This window comes from Kogia breviceps, chromosome 20 (assembly GCF_026419965.1).
Source record: "Kogia breviceps isolate mKogBre1 chromosome 20, mKogBre1 haplotype 1, whole genome shotgun sequence".
Lineage (NCBI taxonomy): Eukaryota > Metazoa > Chordata > Mammalia > Artiodactyla > Physeteridae > Kogia > Kogia breviceps.
This window is the reverse complement of record NC_081329.1, coordinates 5,878,426-5,903,653: the sequence shown is the minus strand read 5'-3', so window position 1 is coordinate 5,903,653 and position 25,228 is coordinate 5,878,426. Positions and strand designations below refer to the sequence as shown.

At 46.8% G+C, this 25,228-nt stretch overlaps 2 protein-coding genes across 2 annotated transcripts; one reads left to right on the top strand and one right to left on the bottom strand.

Annotated features, from left to right (window-relative positions):
• Positions 1–9,199: 9,199 nt before the first annotated feature.
• LOC131747588 (beta-defensin 105-like) lies at positions 9,200–12,997 on the bottom strand. The gene is made up of 3 exons (XM_059049532.2): positions 12,928–12,997; positions 12,218–12,259; positions 9,200–9,327 (listed from the first exon to the last, which is right to left on the bottom strand). The coding sequence occupies exons 1-3, from the start codon at positions 12,995–12,997 to the stop codon at positions 9,200–9,202; spliced, it is 240 nt and encodes a 79-aa protein (XP_058905515.1).
• Positions 12,998–17,493: 4,496 nt separating this feature from the next.
• LOC131747559 (beta-defensin 15-like) lies at positions 17,494–20,191 on the top strand. Its single transcript, XM_059049492.2, has 2 exons — positions 17,494–17,542; positions 20,037–20,191. Exons 1-2 carry the CDS (start codon positions 17,494–17,496, stop codon positions 20,189–20,191), a joined length of 204 nt encoding a protein of 67 aa, XP_058905475.1.
• Positions 20,192–25,228: the final 5,037 nt, after the last annotated feature.

Below are 25,228 nucleotides of genomic sequence, written 5' to 3'. Positions count from 1 at the left end.
CATTCATTGCGGTGTGGGCTCTCTAGTGGAGGCATGCGAGCTCAGTAGTTGTGGCATCCCCTGCATTGGAAGGCAGAGTCTTTACCACTGGACCACCAGGGAAGTCCCCAAATGAGATATTTTAATCTATGTTTTCGTTTTCTATTTCCTTTCTTAAAATTTTTGGCTGCACCGGGTCTTCGTTGCTGTGCACGGGCTTTCTCTAGTTAAGGCTAGCGGGGGCTACTCTTCATTGCGGTGCACGTGTTTCTCATTGTGGTGGCTTCTCTTGTTGCGGAGCACGGGCTCTAGGTGGGCGGGCTTCAGTAGTTGTGGCACCAAGGCTTCAGGAGTTGTGGCTCACGGGCTCTAGAGCGCAGGCTCAGTAGTTGTGGCGCCCGGGCTTAGTTGCTCCGCGGCATGTGGGGTCTTCCCAGACCAGGGCTCGAACCGGTGTCCCCTGCATTGGCAGGAGGATTCTTAACCACTGCGCCACCAGGGAAGTCCCCTCATTTTCTATTTCTGAATGTTTTGTGTCAAGTATGGATAATGAGGCTTGTAAAAAGTGTGCCTTTTAGGAGATATGTGGATTTTGCTTTTAACTAGTGAAAAATCAATTTTTATTACTCCCAGATACCTTTGACTGGAATATCTATTCTCTCATGTGAAGATCAGGAAGCATAGTAAAACTGTATTTTCAAATTTCAGTTGCCTCACTTATACCCTTAATATTTTTAAGGTGAAATATGTGAGTTAAAATCTCTTCAATTTTCTTTGAAAATTCTGAAGTTCATGCTGGAGGGAATTTGGCAAGACTGAATTCCAGCTATTCATGCTACAGCAATTTCTCAAAAGATTATTTCCATAGAAAAACCCATCTGGTTTTCCTGTGACTAATACAAGTTTCTTCAACTTTTAAGTTTGTTTGTTTTTAATATTAGATATATGCACTCAAGTGGATTTAACTTCTAGAAGCTAACATTCTCTTAGGCAGGGGAACAGTGAACACCTTGGGGCCCATATGGGGGGAGGAGGTGGGGAAGCCCCGCCCACTGGTCCTCCAGCTCTCCAGGGCTGCTTTCACGTAACCTGAGCTCAGCTCACTCCTGTCAGATCTGTGGGAACTGGACACAGATTAAGGAGCCAGGACTGTGTAGGATTTGGGGTCAAGGAATCCAGGTATCTGAGACCCTCCCCCATTTCGTTTTCCTTCATTACTCCCCACCCCCCTCTTTACATAGGAATCAAGCAGTATAGTTCTGCTTGTGTAAACCATACAGCCTCCAACCCACCTTCTCCATCAAATCTTCTGTGTTCTGGTTTATACCTAGTGTGTGCTTGGGAAGGCTAAAAGTCGACTGAAGTGATCCTTTTGGGTGCACAACGGATGGATATTGTTTGGAAGTGGCACATGAGAAACTAAGCCCATAAGATGGGTGTCTGAGTAAACCGAGATCTGTCCACCATGTTTCTGAATCTCTGTTTATCCCCTTGGAAATTAGATCTGATGAAAGCCGAGGAGTGAAAAGGAGTGAGAGCGCATTGAACTATCATTTCTTCTATTTATATTATTATATTATTACTATTATTATTTCAATGAAAAAATATTTTCCAAGCATTTCTTAGAAAAGCTCCCTCACTACAGATCTCGTCCTTTTTCAGGAGAAAACACAGCCTGACGTAAGCACAATGGCTAGAGGATGACAGTTTGATGAGGGTCACCCAGATGGCCCGATGGGCAGGCGGCCCCTTTAAAATGAAATTCAGTGTGTGACAGGGAACCTGGGGTGATGATGCTCTCATGTGACCATGAGACTCTCAGGGAGTCTCCAGCTGAGAGCAGAGAGGTGCTGAGATCTCTGCTGTGAGTCAAACTAGGGAACCCCGTGGAACGAAGCCATTCACGCACGTGCTTGGTTCAGGATGGCAGAGTAAAGGAGCTTGAGCTTGGAGATTCTGATCGCCCTACATGGGGACCTGACCACATGAGGGGGGTGTAAAGCGTGAAGGTTGTGAATGTGGTGTCCCCCAGTGTTGACACATTTGTTAGGTTTTTGTCCTGAGAGTCTGCCGAGGTCATCGGGATGCTCACGCACCAACACTTGCCACATTTATTTTTTCCATGACGAAAATACGTTTATGTTTGGATGTGGACATTAATACTCTAACCATGCGCCATGTTGGAGGTGAAGGCAACACAACGGCTCAGAGGTAGAAAGCGGGGGGATGGGAACACAAACGCAACGACTTGGTGATGAAAATCCGCGGGCTGATGACCCTCTCGTCCAGACCGAGATGCACACTTTAGAGGCCCCCAAGCCCCACCTCTCAGTTCAGGGTCTTTGGAGAAGGGATCAGAATGCCCAAGTACTCCTAAGGGAAGTTCACAGCCAGTCTTCGAAATCACCTCCTTCCTGCAAGCATGCATTCCTTCTCAGTCAAGGATCATTTCATTCCAGTACTCATGGAGGAAGTATGAATTTGGCGGATGGAGGAAGGAGTGCTAGTTGGCGCTGGAATTTTCTTAAGAGTGTCAGGATTCCAAAGAACATAGTCAAGTTTTACGGTACCTACTGGCACGTCTGTGTCGGATTTCTGGTGGATGGGAGGTTCTGTTCACCCAAACACTGGTGTCATACTGCAGTTCCTCATGAGATGCCTTGATATCTCCTGTGGTCAGGGTAGGCAGCGGAGACTTAGATTTATCGTGGGGCAGTGGGGAAGTGGGGGGGGGCGGTGGCTGAGGAACAAGGCCTGGTGGTCACGTCTTCACTTGATTTGTAGGCCCCCAGTGACGCCCAGTGACACGTGGCTGTGCATAGGCACAGGATACCAACTGGCCTGTGCCCCTCACAGAACCAAAATCTGACCGCCCCGGCAGCACCCGTGTGACTGAAGTTTCCAGCTCAACTCCTGCACGTGTGCCCAAAGCTTTCCAAAGAGGGCCCCACCCCTCTCAGTTCCAGAATCTTCAGCAGCAGTCTGATTTTTTCACTAACTTGGGCTCTGGACCACTCAACCAGTGACCTGGTGCTGTGAGCTGAGCTGTGCATCTCCCCTCCACCCTCCCCCGGTTCTCATATGTTCAAGCCCTGTCCCCCCAATGGGACGGTGTTTGGAGATGGGGCCTCTGGGAGGTAATTAGAGTTAGATGAAGTCATGGGGGTGTTGGAGGAGGTCACTGAGAGAGGATGTAACCACTGGTTGACCCAAGAACTGGACCCTGGCAATCACAGGTTCCTCACCCCTCCCGTCTTTGAAATGTGTGTTCTACTCTGTTTCCGCTCTAGGAGTCATTTCTAGGACGCAGCCTTGAGAGAGCAGTGTGGTGTTGAGACCATCGGGATGGTGTATGTGACTGCGGCCCACTAAGGCCTCTGTAAACGCTTCAGATTCTGGCAGATGGCTGCGGAGATCTACTCACCTTGCAGCCGCCCAAGACAAGCCTCACCTGTACATTCCCTTACTTACTAAAATAGTCACCTACCATTCTTGGGTCATAGGGTACCCAGATATTTGCTTAAATATTGTTCTGGGTGTGTCCGTGAGGGTGTGTCTGGATGAGATTAACATTTCCCTTAGTAAACTGAGGGAAGCAGCTTGCCCTCGTCAGTGTGGGTGGGCCTCACCAAAGCCTGAACAGAACAAAACGCTGTGTGCAAGAGGGAATCTGCTCCCTCTCTGCTTTTTTGTCTTCAAGCTGGGACATCTGTATTCTCCTGCCTGTGGATTTGGACTGGAATTTCCACGTGGGCTCTCTGGACTTGGCAGCCTCCATAATCACATGAGCCAATTTCCTACAATAAATTTCTTTAGATAGATAGATGTTGATACAGATAGATAGAAAGATACAGATAGAGAGAGAGAACCTATTGGTTCTGTTTCTCTAGAGAACACTAAGATCAGAGCATAGCTTCACCCAAGCAGAATTTGTAGCACAAAACCATTATTCCTCCAACTCTGCCAAGTCGCCTACGTGTCCTCGCCTGCCCCTCCCCCATTTCCACCTCTCCTTTCCCTGCACGGGGTGTATGTTTTATTACTAATGCCAGAGTATATGAGAATGAAGTCATATAAACTATTGCAGTTTCTGGCACAGTGCCTTGTATACAGTGAACACTAATAAACGTGTGAGCACACAGTAGATGCTCAGTAAAATTTGTTTAAATGAATAAATGCACGTTATTTCCAAAGTGCTGTCTTGCTCAGACCTATGCCTTCTCTGTGCTTCGCTCAGTTTACTAAAGGCTGACAAATAATGTGATCTTTAGGAGAGATAACGGGTGATCGTCACTGAAACCAACTGTACTTGCCTTGAGATATGTTGGTTGGGTGTCAGGGGCTGTGTGTGCTGGGCTTTCTTTCCCAAGTTCAGTGCTACTGGAAATGGGATCTGGAGAAAACCACCATAAGCATCACCAGGGGTTTTGTTAAAAATGCAAAATCATGGGTCCACCCAAACTGGCAGAATCATCATTTCCCTAGAGTTGGGCCTGGGATCTCGAAGAGAGCTGTCTGTATATATATTACATTTTGAGAAGCAATATTTAGCTAAACGGTTCTGGTTTCTCACTGGGGTGACCTGGTAGTTTATTTATGTATTTTTAAGATTTTTAAAATTTATTTGTCTATTTACTTATGGCCGTGTTGGGTCTTCCTTTCTGTGCGAGGGCTTTCTCTAGTTGTGGCGAGCAGGGGCCACTCTTCATCGCGGTACGCGGGCCTCTCACCATCGCGGCCTCTCCCGCTGCGGAGCACAGGCTCCAGACGCGCAGGCTCAGTAATTGTGGCTCAAGGGCCCAGCTGCTCTGCGGTATGTGGGATCTTCCCGGACCGGGGCTCGAACCCGTGTCCCCTGCATCGGCAGGCGGGCTCTCAACCACTGCGCCACCAGGGAAGCCCTGGAGAGTTTTGAAGTATGAGAGTCTCTCTTGCTGGCCTTGAAGGAGAAAGCTGCCACTTTGTGCAAAGAGTCACGGGAGTGCTAGGCAGCCGCTGCTGCTCAGGACAAGGCCCTGGCTGACGTCCTTTCCTGTCTCAGATGATATCAGAGTCCCAACCAACAGCGTGATTTCAGTCTTGTGAAACCCTCAGCGGAGAAGCCAGCTATACCGTGCCCAGGCTTCTGACCCACAGAAGCGTGAGATAATGTGCCATGCTTTAAGCTGCCGAGTTGCTAGTACTTTGTTATGCAGTAAAACAAGCACACACAGCAGTATCACAGGTAAAATCTTTATGGTAAGCATATTAATGTGTTCTTGTGGGGCTCTTGTGTGGCCCACCTCACTGTGCACCTTCCTGAATGGATAATATTCTTTCTGGGTGATCTCTTATGCATCGACCTCAGCTCCTCTCCTCCCCCAGCTCTGTCCTGAAACCACTTACTGCTGGTTCCCTTGGCCCTCACAGGCCACATTGTTGGAGGGGGGGGGTCCCTTTAGGACGGTCTCAGCGCAGTGACCCTGGTCCATTCACTTGGTCCATGGGAATCACACCCATTTCCCTGCCTAATATCGTAAGTGCAGCTACTCCACCATTGCTCCCTTCTTTTTCTGCCGTCACAGGCCTCTCCAGCCAGAGCTCTCCCCCGGTAGATATTTTCAGGCGTGAGCCAGGCATGGGCACCCCGGGCTGACATGCCAGATTCTCCAGGGAGGCTTCTTGTCGCCAGTCTCATAAGGATTGGCATGAAAGCGTTGTTTTCCTCACCTTTCCGCCTGAGAGGCTGGGCACCCCCCCACCCCCCCAATTTCCAGAGAAATCCTGTCCCGTGACTCCTTTAGCTTTCTTTTATGCCCTCAAGTAAGCACAGGGCTGAGTGTTTCCAGACACATTCCGTGGTCACCCTCTTTGCCTGCTTGCCTTTGTGGTTTCGTACCTCAGCTGGGAACGTGGAAGTTAACGATACTCAGTGTTTTGTCCTCTACCTTTTGGGAATTCAGCCCAAATTGATCTGCCTTGCCCTAGAGGCATTGGCGTTGCCTTTCAGTTATTGTGAGAGGGCTTTGGAGTAGAACCCAGAACCAAGAAGGGGTAATAGCCCCCTAGCATAAGACCGCCAGTAGCTATTGGGTTCGCCAAAAAGCTCATTCAGGTTTTCCGTAAGATGTTAGGGAAAAACCTGAAAACCCCGCATGAACTTTTTGGCCAACCCAACCCAATTTCAGAATTAATGGAGATAAAATCTTGCTCAACAGGGGAATGACGCAGACTTACTTGAGTGGAGATACTTTAAGAGGAAGCAGCCCCAGTGTCTCTCTTCCTTGCCGTTTCCCTCTGACCCATCCAGCATTCAGAAGACATTCCGCTTCAGAAGAGCCAGCAGAAACTGATATCGGAGATCTCCATAGTGTCCTGTGGAATCAACAGAAACTTATGTGAGGAAGTCTTGGGCCTCCACCTGACATCTGAAAGGGTTGACTTTTCAAGTAACAAGAAATTAGTGTGAGTTGAGACTTTAATATTCTGTAGGAAGGACTGGTGTCTCAGGGGTAAAAAAAAGAGGTAATTGGATGGAAACGTTCTAAAAGGAGCAAAGTACGGAAGAGAGAAGAGAGCAAGAGAAAGCAGGGACATTTGTGACTAGGTGAGCATTTATGGGAGGTGTCCTCTGAGACCATAAGCCATCTAACTCTGGGTGGCATTTAGGGTAATTATTAAGGTACTATCAGGGCAAAGCCACTGGACCCCCACTCTGTGCGACGCTGAGACATGTACATGGATTCTTCTATGGAAAAAGACTTCAGTTAGGGTCCAGAACGCTTTCAGTTTGGGGAATCAAGCAATATGGGATATGGAATGAGTAGGGGATACCCTGGCCTCGTGATGCTCTGTGAACCATCAACTGTACTCTTGCTGGGGAGATCTGGGGAGAAGGAGTACCCACTAGCAGATGCTGACTCAACCAGGTTTTTGAGACCAGAGCCTCCACTTGCCGCTTCCCTGAATTAATTCCTGCGAAAATGAAGGAAATGCTGTAGGGTTCACGATGGTTACGTCTCAGATCTCTTTTGGAGAACAACTGATCAAATGTCAATGGATCTGACAACAGAGTCAGCCTAAAGGTCAGATCAGCCAGGCTCCAGGCATGAAAATGGTTCCCATACGAGAAGGTTCAATAAAGAGGATTTAATATGGACAGCTGGTGATAAAGTGTCGGAAAAAGCAGACCTGCACAGTGGGAACAATGAGGGAACACTACCATTAGCCACAGCTGGAATCCCCGCCCCTGCCGTATGGCTGGGGGGAAACAGGGGGCTCTGGTGTGAGCCCGGGAGCGGGGACTAGCTGGCAGGAGCGATGCCCGCAGCGAGAGTGCCGAGCGAGGAGGGAGGACACAAGCTGGAGCGGCGAGAGAGGAAATCCCACAGTTCTCCTGTTCTCTCACCCGCCATTCTTCCGCCAGGCACTTGCGGTTGACATACAAGCCAGGAGAGCCAGGAAGCTTAGCGAGTGAGGTTTGCAGAGAATATGCCGGTTATACAGAGCAGAGCAGGGAGAGGACAGGGAGTGGGTCTGCGTGCAAGAAAACACATGGGGCCGCGGTCCACTCAGATGTGCAGCAACACCTTGTTCAGTCTCCCATGTTAAAACTGAGGGCTCGGGTTTGAGTCACCACTCACAGGACTGGTCATTTTGACCTTTATTTTGCGAAGCTACAAATTTTATTTCATAAGGCAAAGTTATAGAGTCAACCATTTATGCATATGCAATGCTGAACATTTTAAAATTCATCTCTAACATTTTCATCCACTGGTAGGAAGAGAGACACAGAGTTGGTGCCCTGGACCTTAACTGAGTAGATGTGACATGTTTTAAAAAAAAAAACCCACACGCACCATATCCTCTCTAACAGCTGTTGTCTCCTGTCTTCTTGATGATGGCCATTCTGAGTGGTGGGAGGTGTGGTTCTGAGTTGCGTTTCCCTGACGAGTAGTGACGTTGAGCATCTTTTCAGGTAACTGTTGGCCATTTTGATGCCATTTACGACAACACGGATGGCCCTTGAGTGCATTACGCTAAGTGAGATCGTCAGAAAAAGACAAGTACTGAATGATATCTATTATGTGTGGACTCCAAAAAAGTCAACCTTGTAAAAAACGGAGAGCAAAATGGTGGTTACCAGGGGACGGGAGGTAGGAGGATGACATGGATGTCGTTTCAGGTACAGACCGGCAACAGGTAGTAAATAAGCCGTAGTGATCTAACGCACAGTGTAATGAATACAGGCAGCAGTTTTGCTGAGAGACTAAAACTTAGTTATCCGAACACTAAAAAGAAAGGATAATTAGGTACGATGATAGAGGTGCTAACCATCGCCACAACAGCAATCATATTACAGTATATAACTGTATCAAATTAACATGTATGTCTTAAATTTACATAGTTCTATGTCAAACATATTCAATTAAAAATACACCATAAGTACTAGAATGAGTGACAATATATTGGTACAACAAGAAATGATGTGGAAAAAATAATCTATTAAACTCTATAGAATTATAATCCCATTAACAGTGATGTGGATGCCATTTTCATGTAGCTACTTCGTGAGAATTAGTGCATGTAAATGGATACACAGAACACGATAGTGGTGTGTACACCCTTTACTGATTTCCAGCTATCACCTTGAGGAAATGACAGCCTGACTGGGTCTCAGTTTCTTCAAATGCAAATGGGGATAATAAAATCTACCTTATAAGGTGACTGTGAGTCGCACAAGAAAATTATGGGGGAAGGATTCATAGATTATAAGGAACTCTATAAATAGATAGTAATAGCATCCGATTCTGTGTGTAGCTGTTAGGTACCCACTCGTGTCTTGACTTTTTTCTTAATCTAATTATAGTTGACTTACCATGTATTAGTTTCAGGCGTACAACATAGGAAGTCAATACTTTATAGATTACACTCCATTTAAAATTATTATAAAATATTGGCTTTATTCCCCATGCTGTACAGTATCTCCTTATAGCTTATTTATTTTATACATAGCAGTTTGTACCTCTCAATCTCCCTCCCCTACCTCGCCCCTCCCACCCTTCCCTCTCCTCACTGGTAGCCTGGTTAAAGATCATCTTAAAAAATAAGCAAAGAAACGAAGAAGGAAGTGAGCATGATCCGGACACGCACTGTGCGACTTGGTTAGGTTGCATAGCTTCTCTTGACCTTCCTTGAATACCCGGTCCTGTTTCTGAAGCCGGAAGAGTGCTGGTGTGGCTTACTGGACCCTCCGTTGGCAACAGACAAAGTTCACCTTGCAACTCCCAACAACCTTCTCATCCTCCGCGCACACCTTCCTGCATTTGCCCCGGCCGAGCCTGCATGGCTCGCAAGGAGCAAAGTCACCTGCGCCAAGAAAGAGCTGCTCACATGCCTTTCCCAAGGGCTCTCTCTCTAGGGAGGGGAAAGAAGAAGGGAGGCTTGGGGTTTATGATTATAAAAAGTGTTTTCAAGAAACAGCCTGGACTTTTCCAAGGAGCTCCAGTTTTTTCAGAGTAGAGTTGGGGAGAGTTAATGTTTAAGCAAGAGGAAGGTGCAGTCCCTGTCTTCATGGGTTTAGCAACCTGCATGGGTCAAAAGTAAGCACAGTTGGACAAAGTGTCATGTATGTTACGGAACTATAAAAATACATGCCCGAAGCTGCTGTAAAGGTTACAAGGTGAGAACGGGAGGGCTATCTTGTGGTTTGGAAAGATCTTTGAGGGTAGAGGTTCAAGACTCAGGTTCAGTTTTGTTTGGGCCACGTGTCCTCGGTAAACTGCTTAATCTCAGCTTTGTCATTTGTCAAATGGACATTCCAGAAATACTTGCTACATTTTTAATTGTTTCAGTGGTCAGATGGAATAATTTATGTGAGAATATTTTGCCAAACGCTGTTTACTCAGTTAGCTGTTCTGGTTGCTCCTTTAAGCAGAAACTTTTTTTTACAGGACCACAAAGAATTTTTCAGGATAACGTTCATGGAACAGGTAGGCAGTGCCTCTGCTAGCCGGGAAGCCTTTATTTGCTGGCCTGATTCTCCAGGGGCAGCATTTACATTGTAACCTCTTATCTTCTTTCCTATTAACCGCTCTGTGTCCCAATAACCTCAGAACAACGTTGCCCCTTCAGGTTGGTGCCGCTGCTGCAGTAATTCAGCGAGCTCCTAGCAGCCCGTTTCTCCACCCTTGGTGCTTATGTCTGTCGTGATCCTCTTCTTGTTTCCTGTCTCACCACCTGCCCCTCACTCTGTGTACGGAGCAAGTGGCTCCGTAACGTACCCAGCTGGCGTCGGTCCACTCCTGGGGCTCCGTCCTACTGCCTGGCTACTGGATCTCCTGAGGTCGCCCGCATAACTTCTGAATACGAACTCACAGACTGTGTGTGTTCGTGCTAAGTGTTGCTTACGTTGTACTGGAGGTTTCCGTGGTCCTGGGGACTGCCTTGGCTCTCCGTTTGCTCCTAGGAAGTCCACTGTTAGCGTCAAATCCATCCCCTCAGCCTTTGGTCTACTAAGCCCGGGTTCATATCACCTTCCTCTTTTCCTTGATGCTGTACACTCATCACGCCTTTGGATAAGAATTCCGATCGACTCCGAAACAAAGTCCCCAGTGACTTATTCTCACCCTCTTTGACTGGAGGTGACAGAAGATGTCAGGTAGAGCTCTGCTGAAGACGCACTCCTGCCAGCAGCAGATGACATCAAAGTCTCCCTGATAACAAATATCAAACCAGTATCTTTCTTCGCCACCACCTTCGTCTAACGCCTACAGTACAATTCTGCGGCTCCAAGGCACCTCAGATCAATAGCTGAATCTCAAGCTTCTCAACTTTTTGTCCTGTCTAGCTTCTAATTTTATGATTTTCTCCTAAATCCCAGTCTCCTTCCTCACCTAGGATCCTCTGCATTAACATCCACCGGGCTTTCCCAGCTTGCGTAAGCTCCACTTCTCTTCACACGGATTTGCTAACAGTTGTGCTTTGGTGTCTCAGCCTGTCCTACTTCCTGAGATTCTCATTACTGAATCAGGGCAGGATCAACATTTTCAGCCATGGAATCAGATAGGATATGGGATTCTGTTGTATTTCTCATCTGACTTACTCTTTGGAATGCCAGGGATTACCTCTAGATTCCCATTTGCTACAGACCTACAACACCCTTTCTCCCACCCGTCCCCCTAGTAACCCTCTCTGGTTATGCGTATACCCAGGCCTTACGTGCAGTTGGTACCCGCTGGCACTGGCAAAATCATTGCTTATGGCAGCATCTGCTCTTCTCCAGGCAGCATACGGTCTGATGGTTCAATGCTCGTGCGACACAGTCTGTTGAAGATTTTGTTTGCTACCTCTGCTTACGAGTATTGCTGGGCATTATTCTACCTGGTTGAGGGTCACGGAATTAAAACTTTCCCTGACTTGGAAGTCTAGCTTACTACTTATCATTTGTATCCCCTGGGCAAAATTATTTAACATCTAATCTATACCTCTGCTTCATCTTCTGTAAAATGGTGATTATAATAGTACCTTCCTTAAAGGGATGTTTTGGAGATCAAATGACATAATCCACATAAAATTGTTAATAGACTGCCTGGTACACCGTAAGCACTGAATGACTAGTGACAACCTTACTCTTTCTCACTCTGAAATTCTGTCTGAACACTTGTACATTTTGTTTAGAATTACCCAGGAATATTTCTTTCAGTTCTGTTTATAATATGCTTTTTTTTTTTTTCCCTGTATGAGGTGAGTTCACAGAAAAAAAAGATCAGTGGGCTATTCATTATGAAGAGCTCTTCTGCAATGGTGATGAGTTTTCACTGAAACGCCCCGACTCCTTTATTTGATCCTTTTTAGACCAGTGGTATACGTTTGGGACACACCTGGCTGGATTTAGGAGCAGAGGCTATGAGAGATGGGCGAGCATGCTCTCAGGGCAGTCTTAATTGGCTGGTACAAGCTTGGTCCTGTGACCTTGGTTTAGTTAGTACCATGAGCTAATGAGAACAGCCACGAGGTCCAAAGCTCCATGAGCAAAATCACAACCCAGTAACAGAGAGATTTCTCTGTGAAATGGAAAATCCAGATACGACGCTGGGAACAAGCGGAAGAGAAGAAGGTAGAGTCAGTGGGCTGGGATTTCAGGCAATTCTGTGTTCGCCACTATCTACACGGCTTTCCGAACTCAGGGATACCTCCATGAAGTCAGAGATACCTAACAGGGCCAGAGTTCCTAAAAGTAAAAAGGGATTTAACCTACCTGCTGGAAGTGGCTGGGAATACTCGAGTCCTGCCTGGCACCCTACATTCAAAACAAAGCACATTTTGGATTTGAATATCATGCGGGAAATAGCACTGCATAAAAGTTTTCCAAACTCACAGAGGTTGAATCTTCATTGTAATTTTGAAGGCCAGAACTCCTGGTATCCAAGAATAAGTTTGTTTGTTTGTTTTCTTTTAAAGGAATCATAGGGCTTCCCTGGTGGCGCAGTGGTTAAGAATCCGCCTGCCGAAGCAGGGGACACGGGTTTGAGCCCTGGTCCGGGAAGATCCCACATGCCGCGGGGCAACTAAGCCCGTGCGCCACAACTACTGAGCCTGCGCTCTAGAGCCCGCGAGCCACAACTACTGAAGCCTGCGCGCCTAGAGCCTGTGCTTCTCAACAAGGGAAGCCACCGCAATGAGAAGCCCGCGCACCGCAACAGAATATCCCCTCCTCACTGCAACTAGAGAAAGCCCGCGCGCAGCAACGAAGACCCAATGCAGCCAAAAAAAATAAATTAATTTAGAAAACATAAAAACACATAAAAGGAATCATAGTTTGCTCATAGAAAATGCTACTGCAGGTGCAAGGATTCTCATGAGAAGTGCAGAGGGGAGCTGACTGTTACTCTCGTTTTAGGGTGATACGCAGAAGAATCATCGAGCTTTATGACCTGCCCCGTCACGACCCCATCTACTCTCATTTACCTGATGGAAACTGAGCCAAAATGAAGAAAAAGGCAAAGACAAAATAAAACATCTTCCTGCTTGGCGCCATCTCTGAGGGAAGACTCTTCAAACAGAGGTTCGGGATTCCTTGGCGAGGACGAGAGGCTCCCTTATATTTGAAAGTAATGGGATGCGCTCTTGGTCAGTGAAGTGGATCCATAAAGAAGGCACATTTACATGCTCCATTTCCCAGGATCAAGGGCTGATGTGATGCATCATAACCCTTGGCCTCCACAGAGCCTGGAACTGGGGGGATTCTGACCGGGGTGGTGGAAAGGACACCAGGCCAACTCTGCCCTAGTCCGGGGAGAAGAGCAAACTACGCCTCACTGCTCCCAGCTCCCTTTGCGTATCTATCAAACAAGGACCAACTCAGAGTTATTGAGAGAGAGCAGTCACTCCGCCAGCCCTGCCAGGTTGCTCTGAGGAGCTGGTGTGGTGATGACACAAAAGAGTTTTGAACACGTGGAATGCTTTGAGGGAGGCCTGGTGCCCTGTGAGAGCTCAGTAAATATAGTGTCACTTCCCTGGCTTTCACGTGTACTGTCCCTAAAATTCCCAGGGAGAAAGGGAGGGGTAGCGATTGTTTTGCCAAGTTACCTCTGAATCCCTGAGCCCGTGACAACATCACCTAGGAGACCAAAGTCATAATTATCACACCCTTTTAATTCATGAAGAACACGGGTATTAAAAGTTACACCCGTATCACTGCAGCCCCCAAAAGTCCCATCCAGTTGCTAGGCTCGTGCAAGGCTCTGTTCTTCATTTTTGAAATGAAAAAATAGGATAATTTTAAAATTAGTAGACTCGAATAATTAGACTCTAATGCCAGACAGATGGATTTAGCCAGTATATGACTTCGATCAGGTTGCTTCACTTTCTGAACCTCAGCGTCTTCATCCTTAAAATGAGGATGTAATAATGGTACCTACTTCATAGGATATTTGAGAGGATTAACTGAAATAATGTATGGAAAGTGCTTAGCAGAGTGTCTGGCTATTGGTACTAGGACTGATTCACATCTCTCTCTCTCTAGCGTTTCTGTAAACTCTTTTCCAAGTCCACTAATTCACAATGGAGCTTTCCCGGCCCATAAAACACAGCATCGCTGATACGTGTATGTGTTTTCAACGATTAAGCTTCGGGAACACAAGCTAATATGTATGTGCTGGGGGACAGAGCTGAGCCTAATGCCTTTCAACTTCGGGGCATGTTTAGTAGCCTGTAGCCAGGCCGGCTTTGCAGGCAGGTGACCCGGGCGGTCACACAGCTCTTCCTGCCACCTTGGGGTTTAAAGCTCTGCACTCACTGTATTGAAATTTTCAGTCCTTTACCTTTGACTGTGTGTTTTGTAGACGAAGCCTGACGCTCCCTGGGAGGGTTTCTGGTCCCTGGCCTTGCCCCGTGAACCCTGGGCCCCAACCTGGCCTCCTCCTTTCTGTTCCCTCCCAGCGACCGCTGCCACCCTGCACTCGTAGCTGGGACTGGTACCCAGAGAGGGATGGGGCTATGTTCCTGAGCCCTGAGCATCTCAGGACAGGACACCGACCAACCCGCCCCAGGGCTGCTCGTGCTGTGGTGAAGGCGGGCAGATTGGCAGGCGTGAGCCCCTCCCCAGCGGCAACTCAGTACTGACTGCATCCAGCACAGACGGCCCAGTAGCTCAGGAGTCGCCCAGTTGTCATGGTGGGGATGGCAGGCCCGTGAGAAGGAGAGATGCCTGGCTGGACCCTCTCTGGGGCAAGGCACAGCTGCCCAGCAGCGGGTGGCGGGACTCAGGGGCGACCCAGCAGCCAGTGGGCCACGAGCATATGCGCACAGCGGCGGGTGGGGGGCGCCGGGGAGGGTGTGCGAGGTGTCCCTGAGTGTCCCTGTGTCCAAGGGAGTACGACATTGAACAGCAGATAAAAAATACTATGACAGAGACCTGGGAGGAAAGGAAAAAGCTTCACGTTTTGGTGGCTTTAATGGCAACGTTTCCCTGCTTTTTGAACGTGGAATCGTGTGTTTTCATCCTGCAATAGGCCCAGCAAATGATGTAGCTGGTCCTGACCTGGACCAAGTTCACCTGGAGTGAACTTCCAATCTCAGAAAAATAAAATGATGCTTGAAACCACCTCTAATTATAGGGCTGGTCCTCGTCGTGGGAACCACGAGGTCTCCCTGTAGCAGTGGTCCAAAGATGGCCCCGGCGTGCTGGTCTCTGTGTCATTTACTTCTGTAGCACAGATCCCCCGGCTCCAGGCTCAAATTCTTCCACATCCAGGTGCTCTGAATGTAGCACAGGTAGGCATTTATTCAGCCAGGAGGAGCCCCCCTGCTTTGCACACCCTGCAAAATCACACCCACCACCTGCTAACCACGGATCAGACACACCCTGTAGCCATGACCCCAACTGCTGCCGCCTTTCTGTGCGCTGCGACCCAGAGACTCCCCACCCTGCTGCCAAGTGACGCCATCTGGACACACGAGCCCCCCTCTGCTCAGAGTCCCCTTGCCCTTGGGGCTGGTGGCCTCAGGCCGCGCCCTCTGGAAGGCCTCCTCGTGTAACCCCGTCCACGTGCCACCCAACGTGGCCTGTGGTGTTACTGCCTCGCGCGGTCCTGCTTTTTCCTTGATCAGCCCCCAAATCCTAGAACTCACCATACTGTGCTTAGAATTCACCCCGTAAAATGCATTTGTCCTCTTCCCGGTGAGCTGTGAACAGGAGGACTGCTCTTTTAGCAGTTTACACACAGCACTTCCCTCAGGAGAGCTAGTTGGCTCTTTGTGAGAGCTCAGACAAGCTTCTTTAGGCTATCGTCTGAATGTCTGTGTCCCCCACAAATTCTTATGTTGAAATCCTAACCCTTACAGTGATGATGTTTGGGCGTGGGGTCTTTGGGGCAAGATTAGGTCATGAGGGTGGTGCCCTCATGAGTGGGATTAGTGCCTTTATAAAGGAGACCCCAGAGAAATTCCCTTCCCCTTCTGCCACGTGGGGACACAGTGAGAAGTCAGCCATCTGCCACCCGGAAGAGGGTCCTCACCCTGATCTTGCACAGCCTCCAGAACCGTGAGAAATGATTGCTTGTTGTTTATAAGCCACCGAATCTGTGGTATTTTGTTACAGCAGCCTGAACAGACTGAGACACTCTACATCCTGAATTTGGGTGAGAAACCACATGAATCCTTGACAGGAAGTGGAGTTTCCATCACCTTATTAACATTCATTTGTTTCAGAGGATCCAACGGTCAGTCTCTCATGTTTGCAACCTTCACTTGCGGATGAATCAGATTCACTTTGTAAGAAGCAAAAATAAATGAGATGAGGAGATAATAAACAAGATAAATGAAACTGTAGAACTGAAAATATTTGGAAGTTTGTCTTTTCTTGGGGGTTTCACTCTATTTAGGTGAGGTTGGAAGGGAATAGAGAAAATGCATGTTTTCAGTCTATCATTCCTAACTGGATCATTCATCATATATAAGCAACATGCATAAAAAATACCTAACAAAAATATGGTGGTGACTGAGGCTAAAGTTAGATAGGCTATTCCCCAATCGTTTTTTAAAATAAAATTTTTAGTTTGAAATAATTTTAGATTTACTGAAAAGTTGCAGAGATAGTACAGAGAGCGCCCATCTACCCTCCCCCCAGTGCCCCAACCTTAACATCCATGTTAATAGTTATTCATGTTAATTACCATGGTTCATTTGTCAAAACTGAGAAAGTCACAGTAGTATATGACTGCTAACTAAACTACAGCATTCCAGCTTGTCTGATGTTTTCTCATGAGTGGACTGGGGTTTAGGGTTTGGGAGAAGAAGAGCACAGAGTGAAGTGTTCTCCCACTCCTCATGTCAGGGATACATGACTGACGCCTCCTGAGGTTAACCTTGACTGCTTGGTGAGGCGTGCCTGCCAGGCTCCTCTACTCCTCAGTGACTGTTCTTCCCCTTCCATATTCTATTCTTTGGAAGCAAATCACTTTCAAGTTGAGACAGTTAAGCTCGTGCCCTGGAGGGGGAGTGTCAGCTAATACCCTCTGGAATTCTTCCCTTGAGAAATGTGTCCGTTTTCTCGAAGGTAGTTATACGTTCAATCCCTCATTGGTATCAGTGGGGCACGAGGAACTAAATTGGTGATCTTATCCAGATCACGTGTGAAAACCACCTGTTCCATAACATAGCAATCGTTTGTTGCTCGGCGGCTGGTGAGGCGGGGCTTATTCTTGTTTTAACAAATGCATCTAGGGTATTTCGACATGAGCAGCAATCGGAGTAGTGGGGTGATGCCGATGGACGCTTATCCCCCTAACTTCACGTCTTCTTAAAGAGAGGTATCCCATTCCCTCTCTCACAAGGGTGAGGATTAAAGTGGACATTTCAGGTCTTTCTCTCCACCCATGTGGCTGTGGCCTCCAGGAGAAGAGCACAGACGCATCTTCACTTGCGCCACGCCTCACCGATCAAGATGTTATCGGGCTGGAGAAAGGTTTAAATGTGGGAGTTTGCTGCTCTTTTCTCGTGGACACTGTACTGATCTCTCGAGACCTGCGAGCCATGAGGATGTCCCTCTTTCTCTTTGCCGTCTTCTTCTTTCTGGCCCCAGGTAAAACGAGCGCCTTCGCAGGGAAGGTTATCGGAGGCGGAGGCTCCGAGAGCGAGTCTGTCTCCGCGGGCACCTGGGCGCGCTCCGCTCTAGAATGCAGTGACACCCTCGGCCCAGGAGCCCTGAATCTGCCAAAGGAGGGCAATTCTCCTCTAATGCCTCTGCTGTAAAGCCTTTGCATTTTTTGTTATCATCTAGCATGGGGCGTCACAGGTTTGAAGACATCAAGAAATGCCAGAAAAGATGCCTTTTGGTCCTCAGTCTATGCTCATTAACAAAAACAAAAATTTGAAAAAAAATTGAAAGCAAGGGTGGCCATCAATGGATCTTTTTTAAAAAAATAGTTGTGATAGAGATTAAGACAGGTAAGGAAGAGAGGCAGAGAAAGAAAGAAATGGAAGAGAAAGGGGTGGAGCTTAGAGACACTGTGTGTCCTACCGGTCACAGTATTACTTAAAGTAGTAAAGCTTCAACTGCCATTCCTTAATCAAAGGCCACGGAGCTGGATACTGAGACCAAACTGTCACATAATAAAACGTATTTCACTCTTCATTGACAGCGCCTTTGAGGGAGACTCTGCCCTACCTGTAATTTAGTGATATTCAGAGGAACTCTTGGCCTGGAAGCCCTGTTTTACATATATTTCACAGCTGTAGAAGTTAAACTTCAGGTAGACCAAGCAGCTTGTCAAAGTCATGCGGGGAAGCAGGAGGGAAGCCAGGCCTTGAGGCCGGCTCTGTCTCGCCACAGTGTCCTTTCCGCGTCAGAACTCCGTCATCACCTCCTGAGGACCTCCAGTGGCTCCATCTGGATCCTGCCCAAAATCACAGCCCAAGGCCTGACTCATTCCACATTCCAGAGAGCTGAACAAAGGGTTTTCCAGAACCGACCGTGAGTCCGAATTTGTGCCAAATGCTAGTGATATCCCTGGTATGGTGCTCAGAAGTTTCCACCAGCTCTGCACGTCTCTGGTCTGTTGCACGGTAACCCTGTGTGAGTAGATTCTGTGCCAAGCACACAGGGATCTGGCACCTGGAGTGAACCCGTCCTTCCACTGGCCTTGATGGACACGTTGGAAACTAACCACAGCACCCTTTTCAGACCCCTCACACTTAGTGTATAATTAGTCAACACAATACAAGACGATGTAATAGGAAGTTATCTAATGCAACTAAATGAAACTGACCTATTAACGCGCCATACGCGCACACACTGGCCCACATGTATTCTCTAGACGGGTATCTGTGGTGATCCATTAGAAGCCCCGTAGGCATGGGTGCTCTGGCTCTTTCCAGAGGCTTTCTCCTTCTGGGCCGTCACTGCAAATTGGATCTAATACGAGGACTCTTGTCAGAATGAGGTCCAGTACCCCTAGCCTGAGATAGCCTTCTACTATTAGGAGGGCAGAGAGAGATAAATTCCTGTGGTAGAAGCCAGGGTTCCCCGAGCTTTGAAACGTCCGGGTATTTAAACGTATGAGCTCATAGGCCGATGCTTGCTTTGATTAGTGCATATGCTGGCACTAATCTATCTGGTTTGAGTTTTGCGGGTGTGTGAATTAGGCACCTTTATATGTTGACATTCATTGCAACTTGTGTACGTCGGACACATTCATTACATGCACACCCGAACTGCGCAACTTTAAAACGTTGATTCTGGTAGGGTGCACTGCCTGGGGAATTTCCTGGCGGTCTAGTGGTTAGGGCTCTGCGCTTCCAGTGCAGGGGACACGGGTTCGATCCCCGGAGGGGGAACTAAGATCTTGCACGGCGCGCGGCACAGCCAAAACAGAAACACAAACGAAAATGTTTTTTTTTTAAAAAAAAGATGCTCTGCCTGTCTTTAAGTTGAAGCTGGCTACTCTAATGGTTTCTCCTCAGCAAGTACTAAGGCCAGAGCCAGCATCCTATGCAGAATGACACAGGAAAGTCTGGGAGAGCTACGCCAACGCTGCGCCCTCTCTGCTCTTGAACACATTTGATGGAATGCGGACAGGAAATCAGAGTGAGCCTCTTAAAGCAGCCTCTCGACTTCTAGCCGCCACAGTAAACGTTCTTTCTATGTAGTCATGCTCTGTCATTCCAGTCACGGGACACCGTCCCGATCTCAGGCCTTGCTATCTACAGACAGCACCTTGAGGGTGTGTTGGGGTAGCTACTGACTCTGGAGGTGTTTATTGGAACAGGCTGAGAATATCCCAAAAGATTTTGATGAAAGAACCTCAGCTTCTGTTTCCTAAAGCCCTCACACAGCCTAACCCAACATGCTGGAAGGAGGGCAAATCTGTCCTTCCTGCTCTTTCATCCTGTATGACAAGAGCATAGGAAAATCAAATAGAAAACACTTCCCCCACTGCCAACTCATCTGCTGGCAGGATGGGGCGCTGTAACAACAGCTCGTAAAGGGATCCTCCCTCATGAGTGACACGACGGTACCTGGTAACTAGACATATTTGGGAAGAGAATTAATTTGGGTGGCTCTTTCCCTTGTGTAGCCAGGAGTGGATTTCTTGAGGAGAAATGCTACAAGCTTAAAGGGAGATGCATGGAGTCCTGTCAGATAAATGAAGAACTTGTAGGTCTCTGCCGGAAGTCTCTGAAATGCTGTGTGACACTCCAGCCATGTTGGAAAAGTAAGGAAAACGCTTAAGATTCCAGAGCAACAAGGACGACCCACCTCCATCGTGTTTTGACTCTGGCCTCCAGTAAGAAGCCACTTTAATAAGAATAAAGTGACTCTCTTTGATCCATCTGTCAGTGATTCACTGGGAAGGGGGAATGTGAGTAGCTAACCTTGGTGGTCCCCGACTCTTGGCTTCTTTTTCTCTACTCTTTTGATAAGGGGCTTGTCCCTAAGCCGCCTGATATTTCTTTTTAAGAGGGGACTAGAAGCTGTTATGATCAACAGACCTCTAGCTTTCTCTCAGGCAGTCAACCCCAAGCAACCTGTTGAGATAGACAGGTGACAGACAGACGACGGGTAGGTAGAGAGATTAACGTGATATATGGACAGGTAATCTATTTATCAAGGGCTATCCTGTGTCACACACCTGTCTAAATTAACCATCCTGACTCCATGCCTTTGGGTGTCATTGGAGACAGTTCCCATGGACTTACCTCTACAATTGCCAGTAGCTCAGTGACCAGGATCCTAGTCCCAAATGAACTTTCTACTACTTTCCTAGGAACTGGCTAACTGCCAAATTACCTTTTGACTCTGAGCTCTCATGTCACCTGGTTCAATTAAGGATTCCCTGTCAGGTTTCCTAGGCCTAAGATCCAGCCTTGGTTCTCTGCTGGGTCAGAAATCCTGCTTCACCTCCCTTTTAATTCCTCAGGGGCAATGTACTTAATCCTCTTGGAATCAGTGACCCTTTTAATGACATTTTTCTGTTTTGAGACAATTGTAGAGTCACGTACAGCTGTACAAAATCACATAGGAACATCTCCTATACCTTTCGCCCAGTTTCCCCCCAAAGCAGCATGATAACTGAGATACTGGCATTGATACAGAACATTTCCATCACCATCGAGACCCTACTTTTTGCCTTTTCGTGGCCACACTCTCCTCCCTCTTGCCTCTTCCTCTTCCTTAACTTCCGGTACTACTAATTTGTTCTTCATTGTTACAATCCTGTCCTTTCAGGAATGCCATAGCAATAGAATCATACAGTATATAACTTTGGAAGATTGGCTTTTTACTCAGCATAATTCTCTGGAGGGTCTTCAAAGTTGTTGCATGCATCAAGGGTCTTTTCTTTTTCATTGCTGTGTAGTATTCCATGGTGTGGGTGAACCACAGTTGTTTAACCATTCACCCAACAAAGAACATCTGGGTTGTTTCCAATTTGGTGCTATTACAAATAAAGTTGTTATAAACATTGATGTTTATAGGTTTGGGGGCAAACAAGTTTTCATTACTCTGAGATAAATGTCCTGGGGTACAGTTGCTGAATCCTTTAGTAGCTGGAAGTGCAGTTTTTAAAAACTAAAAAAGTTTTTTTTAAAAGGAGGCCAAACTGTTCTTCAGAATGGCTGCACCACTCCACATTCCCACCAACAAGGTAAGAGTGATCTAGCTTATCCACATTCTAGGCAGCATTGGCTAAAAGTAGTTGCCACTACTTTTTTATTTTTGCCATTCTGGTAAGAGTGTAGTGATAGTTCATTGTGATTTTAATTTGCAACTCCCTAAATGTTAATGATATTTAACATCTTTCTGTGTACTTATTTGCCATCTCTATATCTCCTTCAGTAAAATATCTCTCATATGCTTATTTTCTAATTGGATTATTTTGGGTTGTTTTTGCTGTTGAGTTTTGAGAGTCCTTGATATATTCTTGATATTAGCTATTTGTTGAATATATGGTTTTCAAATACTTTTTCCCAATCCACAGCTTGTCTTTTCAACCTCTTTTTTTTTAAGATTTTTTTTAAGTGGACCATTTTTAAAGTCTTTATTGAATTTGTTACAATATTGCTGCTTTTTTAAAAAAATGTTTTGCTTTTTTGGCCGTGAGGCATGTGGGCATGTGGGATCTTAGCTCCCGGACCAGGGATCGAACCTGCACCCCCTGCATTGGAAGGCAAAGTCTTAACCACCGGACTGCCAGCGAAGTCCCTGTCTTTTCAGCCTCTTAACATGATTTTTACAGAGCAAATTTTTAACATTTTGTGAGGTCTAACATATTTTCTATTTAAGGATCTTGTTTTTTGATCAAGTGTAAGAGCTTTTTGAGTAGCCCTACACACTGAAGATTTTCTCCTGTATTCTTTCCTAAAAGTTTTATAATTTAACATTTACTTTTAAATACATTAACCATTTTGAGTTAATTTTTCTAAAAGTTATGAGATGGTCAAGGTGTTTTTTTTTTTTTTAACCTATGGATGGGGCTTCCCTGGTGGCGCAGTGGTTGAGAGTCCGCCTGCTGATGCAGAGGACGCGGGTTCGTGCCCCGGTCCGGGAAGATCCCACATGCCGCGGAGCGGCTGGGCCCGTGAGCCGTGGCCGCTGCGCCTGCGCGCCCGGAACCTGTGCTCCGCAACGGGAAAGGCCACAACAGTGAGAGGCCCGCGTACTGCAAAAAAACAAACAAAAAAACCTATGGATGTTCAATTGCTCCAACATATTTGTTCAAAAGATTGTCTTGTTTCCATTAAATTATTTTTGCATTTTCCTAAAACATCAGTTTGTAACGTTTTACTCAATTGATTTGAAAATTTATATCCACACAAACTCCTGCACAAAATATCAATAGCAGCTTTATTCATAATCACTTCAAACTGGAAGTAACCAAGATATCTGTCAGTAAGTGACTTGATAACAAATTGTGGTTCACCCATATAATGAAATATCATTCAAGGATAAAAAGAAAGGAGCTATCAAGCCTCAAAAAGACATGTATGAATCTTAAATACATACTGTTCCAGAAAAAAGACGGTCTGAAAAATGTCACACACTGTGTGTTTCCAATTATATGGCATTCTGGAAAGGAAAAAACTGTAACGATAGTAAAGAGATCACAGGTTGCCAGGGGTTGCGTAGGGGAAGAAGAGGGAGTGCGTTAGGGAAGTGAAACAATTCTGTATGATACTAGGCACTCGTGAAAACAATTAGAACTTTGCGGCACGAAGATTGAACTAAGGTGCACTGTGCAAATGAAAAGAGATAAGTTAGGAAAGTCAGGGCTGCCCCAGGACAGAATGCAGAATGTGACAAAAGAAGTCTAACAGTATCACAAATGCGTAAAACAACTTCACTGAAGGCATTTGTATGGGGGGAGGCAGATACTGACCTAAGTCCCTTTGAAAAGGAGGGCCGTCTCTAAGCCTGAAGGCCGAAGGAACTGTACCAAAGGGCCACACTCCAGTTGATAACTGGAGTTTCTTTTGTGATACAAGGTTAGGATTCAGGTACGGCTGTACAGGTACAAGGGCATTGAACAATCAAGGGGATGGGAGAGGCTAGGGGCCAGGATTCTGAGTGCTGGAGTGGAAGTTTACAGATAAGCAAGGCAGTTAGAATGATCCACGTGGGGATGGATGAGAGTCGGAGACATCAGTATGAACCCATATTTAGCTTACTGTAGATACAGACGATTACATAAACAAAGATTTATAAGGGTGTGTGCGTACCCATAAAACCCATATATATGTATATGTATATATGGGTTTTGATACATATATTTCCTTGCCCCGTCAGCTGAGATGGCCTAGAAGCAATGATACTCCAGCAGCTAGATCCTGCTTTTTGATATCACTCCCCAATAAAAGGAGCCAAGGATCTTTGGAGAGATGGCTAATTCTAGGGCTGGAGCAGGAGGTATGCGAGATAAACACAGAGCAGCTTGTAGCACCAGAACATACAGGAGTACTCAAGGCAAAACAAACGAAAAGATGGCAGGGGAATGTCCAAGGAACACAAAAACCAACTGAAAGAGCTCCCAGTGAGCAAACCTGAATTAATCTGAGCAAAGATAAATCAATTAAGTAGTATTGGATCTTAATCCAAAGCACAAAATGAAGATCCATGACCATGACTCCATACTAACATAACAGATTGAATAAAGAGAGAAAGACATGGGGTAGAAGAGACAGCTCTCCCACGCAGGATAATTCCAAATAATTTATGCAGATGTTTGGCCCTCAAAGAAGTGGGCATATTTCCCCACTCCTTAAGTGTGGACTCTGCGAGGGGACTTCCTTCCAAAGAGTACAGTGCAGGGGGTTTCCTTCTCTCTGCTTCCATAACACATCTTGCACGTTGCCAAATCTTCTTTAGCAAACTAAACATAGTTATTCTAAATTCACAGCCTTAGGATTCGAAATTTTCTGCCACATCTGAGTCTAGTTCTTCAGAATGTGTTTTTTCTTGCCTTTAGCATACTTTGTGATTTTTTACTGAAAGCCGGACATGATGCATGGGGTGATGGGGACTGGAGTGAATCGGTCTCTAGTGTGAGGTTCCGTGTTAATCCGACTGGGGCTTGAGGCTGTGTTCACTGTTGACGGTACCTGTAGGTGTCAGAAGCCTCCGTTTCCTCTGATGTCCTTGTTTTTGTCTCCCCTGGTATCTCTGCGTTTGCTGGAAACAACTCCTTTTTAGGTAGTTTGTACCTGCAGCTCTTTCAGCCTGTAACATACGCTGTTCCTATGCTGGAGCCCTGTTGATGGCGGGCTAAAGTGGGCGGGAGGAAAGCAGTTTAGAATCTTACAGTTAAACCTCAGCCCTTTCCTGCCCCGCGTCTCTGTAATGCCACCTTCACAAGGTTTCCTTCGCCTCTCCGACCACCACTCAGGTGAGACAGGAAGGTCGGGTGGGCCTCATGCAGGGGAATTGCCCTCCTCCCGGATGGGGCACGGCTCTAGCAAAGCTCTTCTCCCTGGAGGGTAAGCTCTTGTTACAGAGAATTCTCTGGACATGTGTCACATAATTACTCTTCCTTTCTCCTTGCCAGAGCCGGCAGGGGTTCGTTTCTGGTCTCTCACCATGATAACCTGGTGGGTTTCCTGGAGGTAAAACCCAGGAGGCAGGGCGTGGGTCCTGGTGGGGGCGTTCAGTGCTTTCCACCTCTTGTGCGTGTCCGCCCTCGGAGTCTATGTGAACTTAGGCTCGTCAGACCTTGCATGTAAGCTGTCTTTTCCCTGCGGCTCACCATCAAAGTTCACTACGCCTACGCTGGGACAG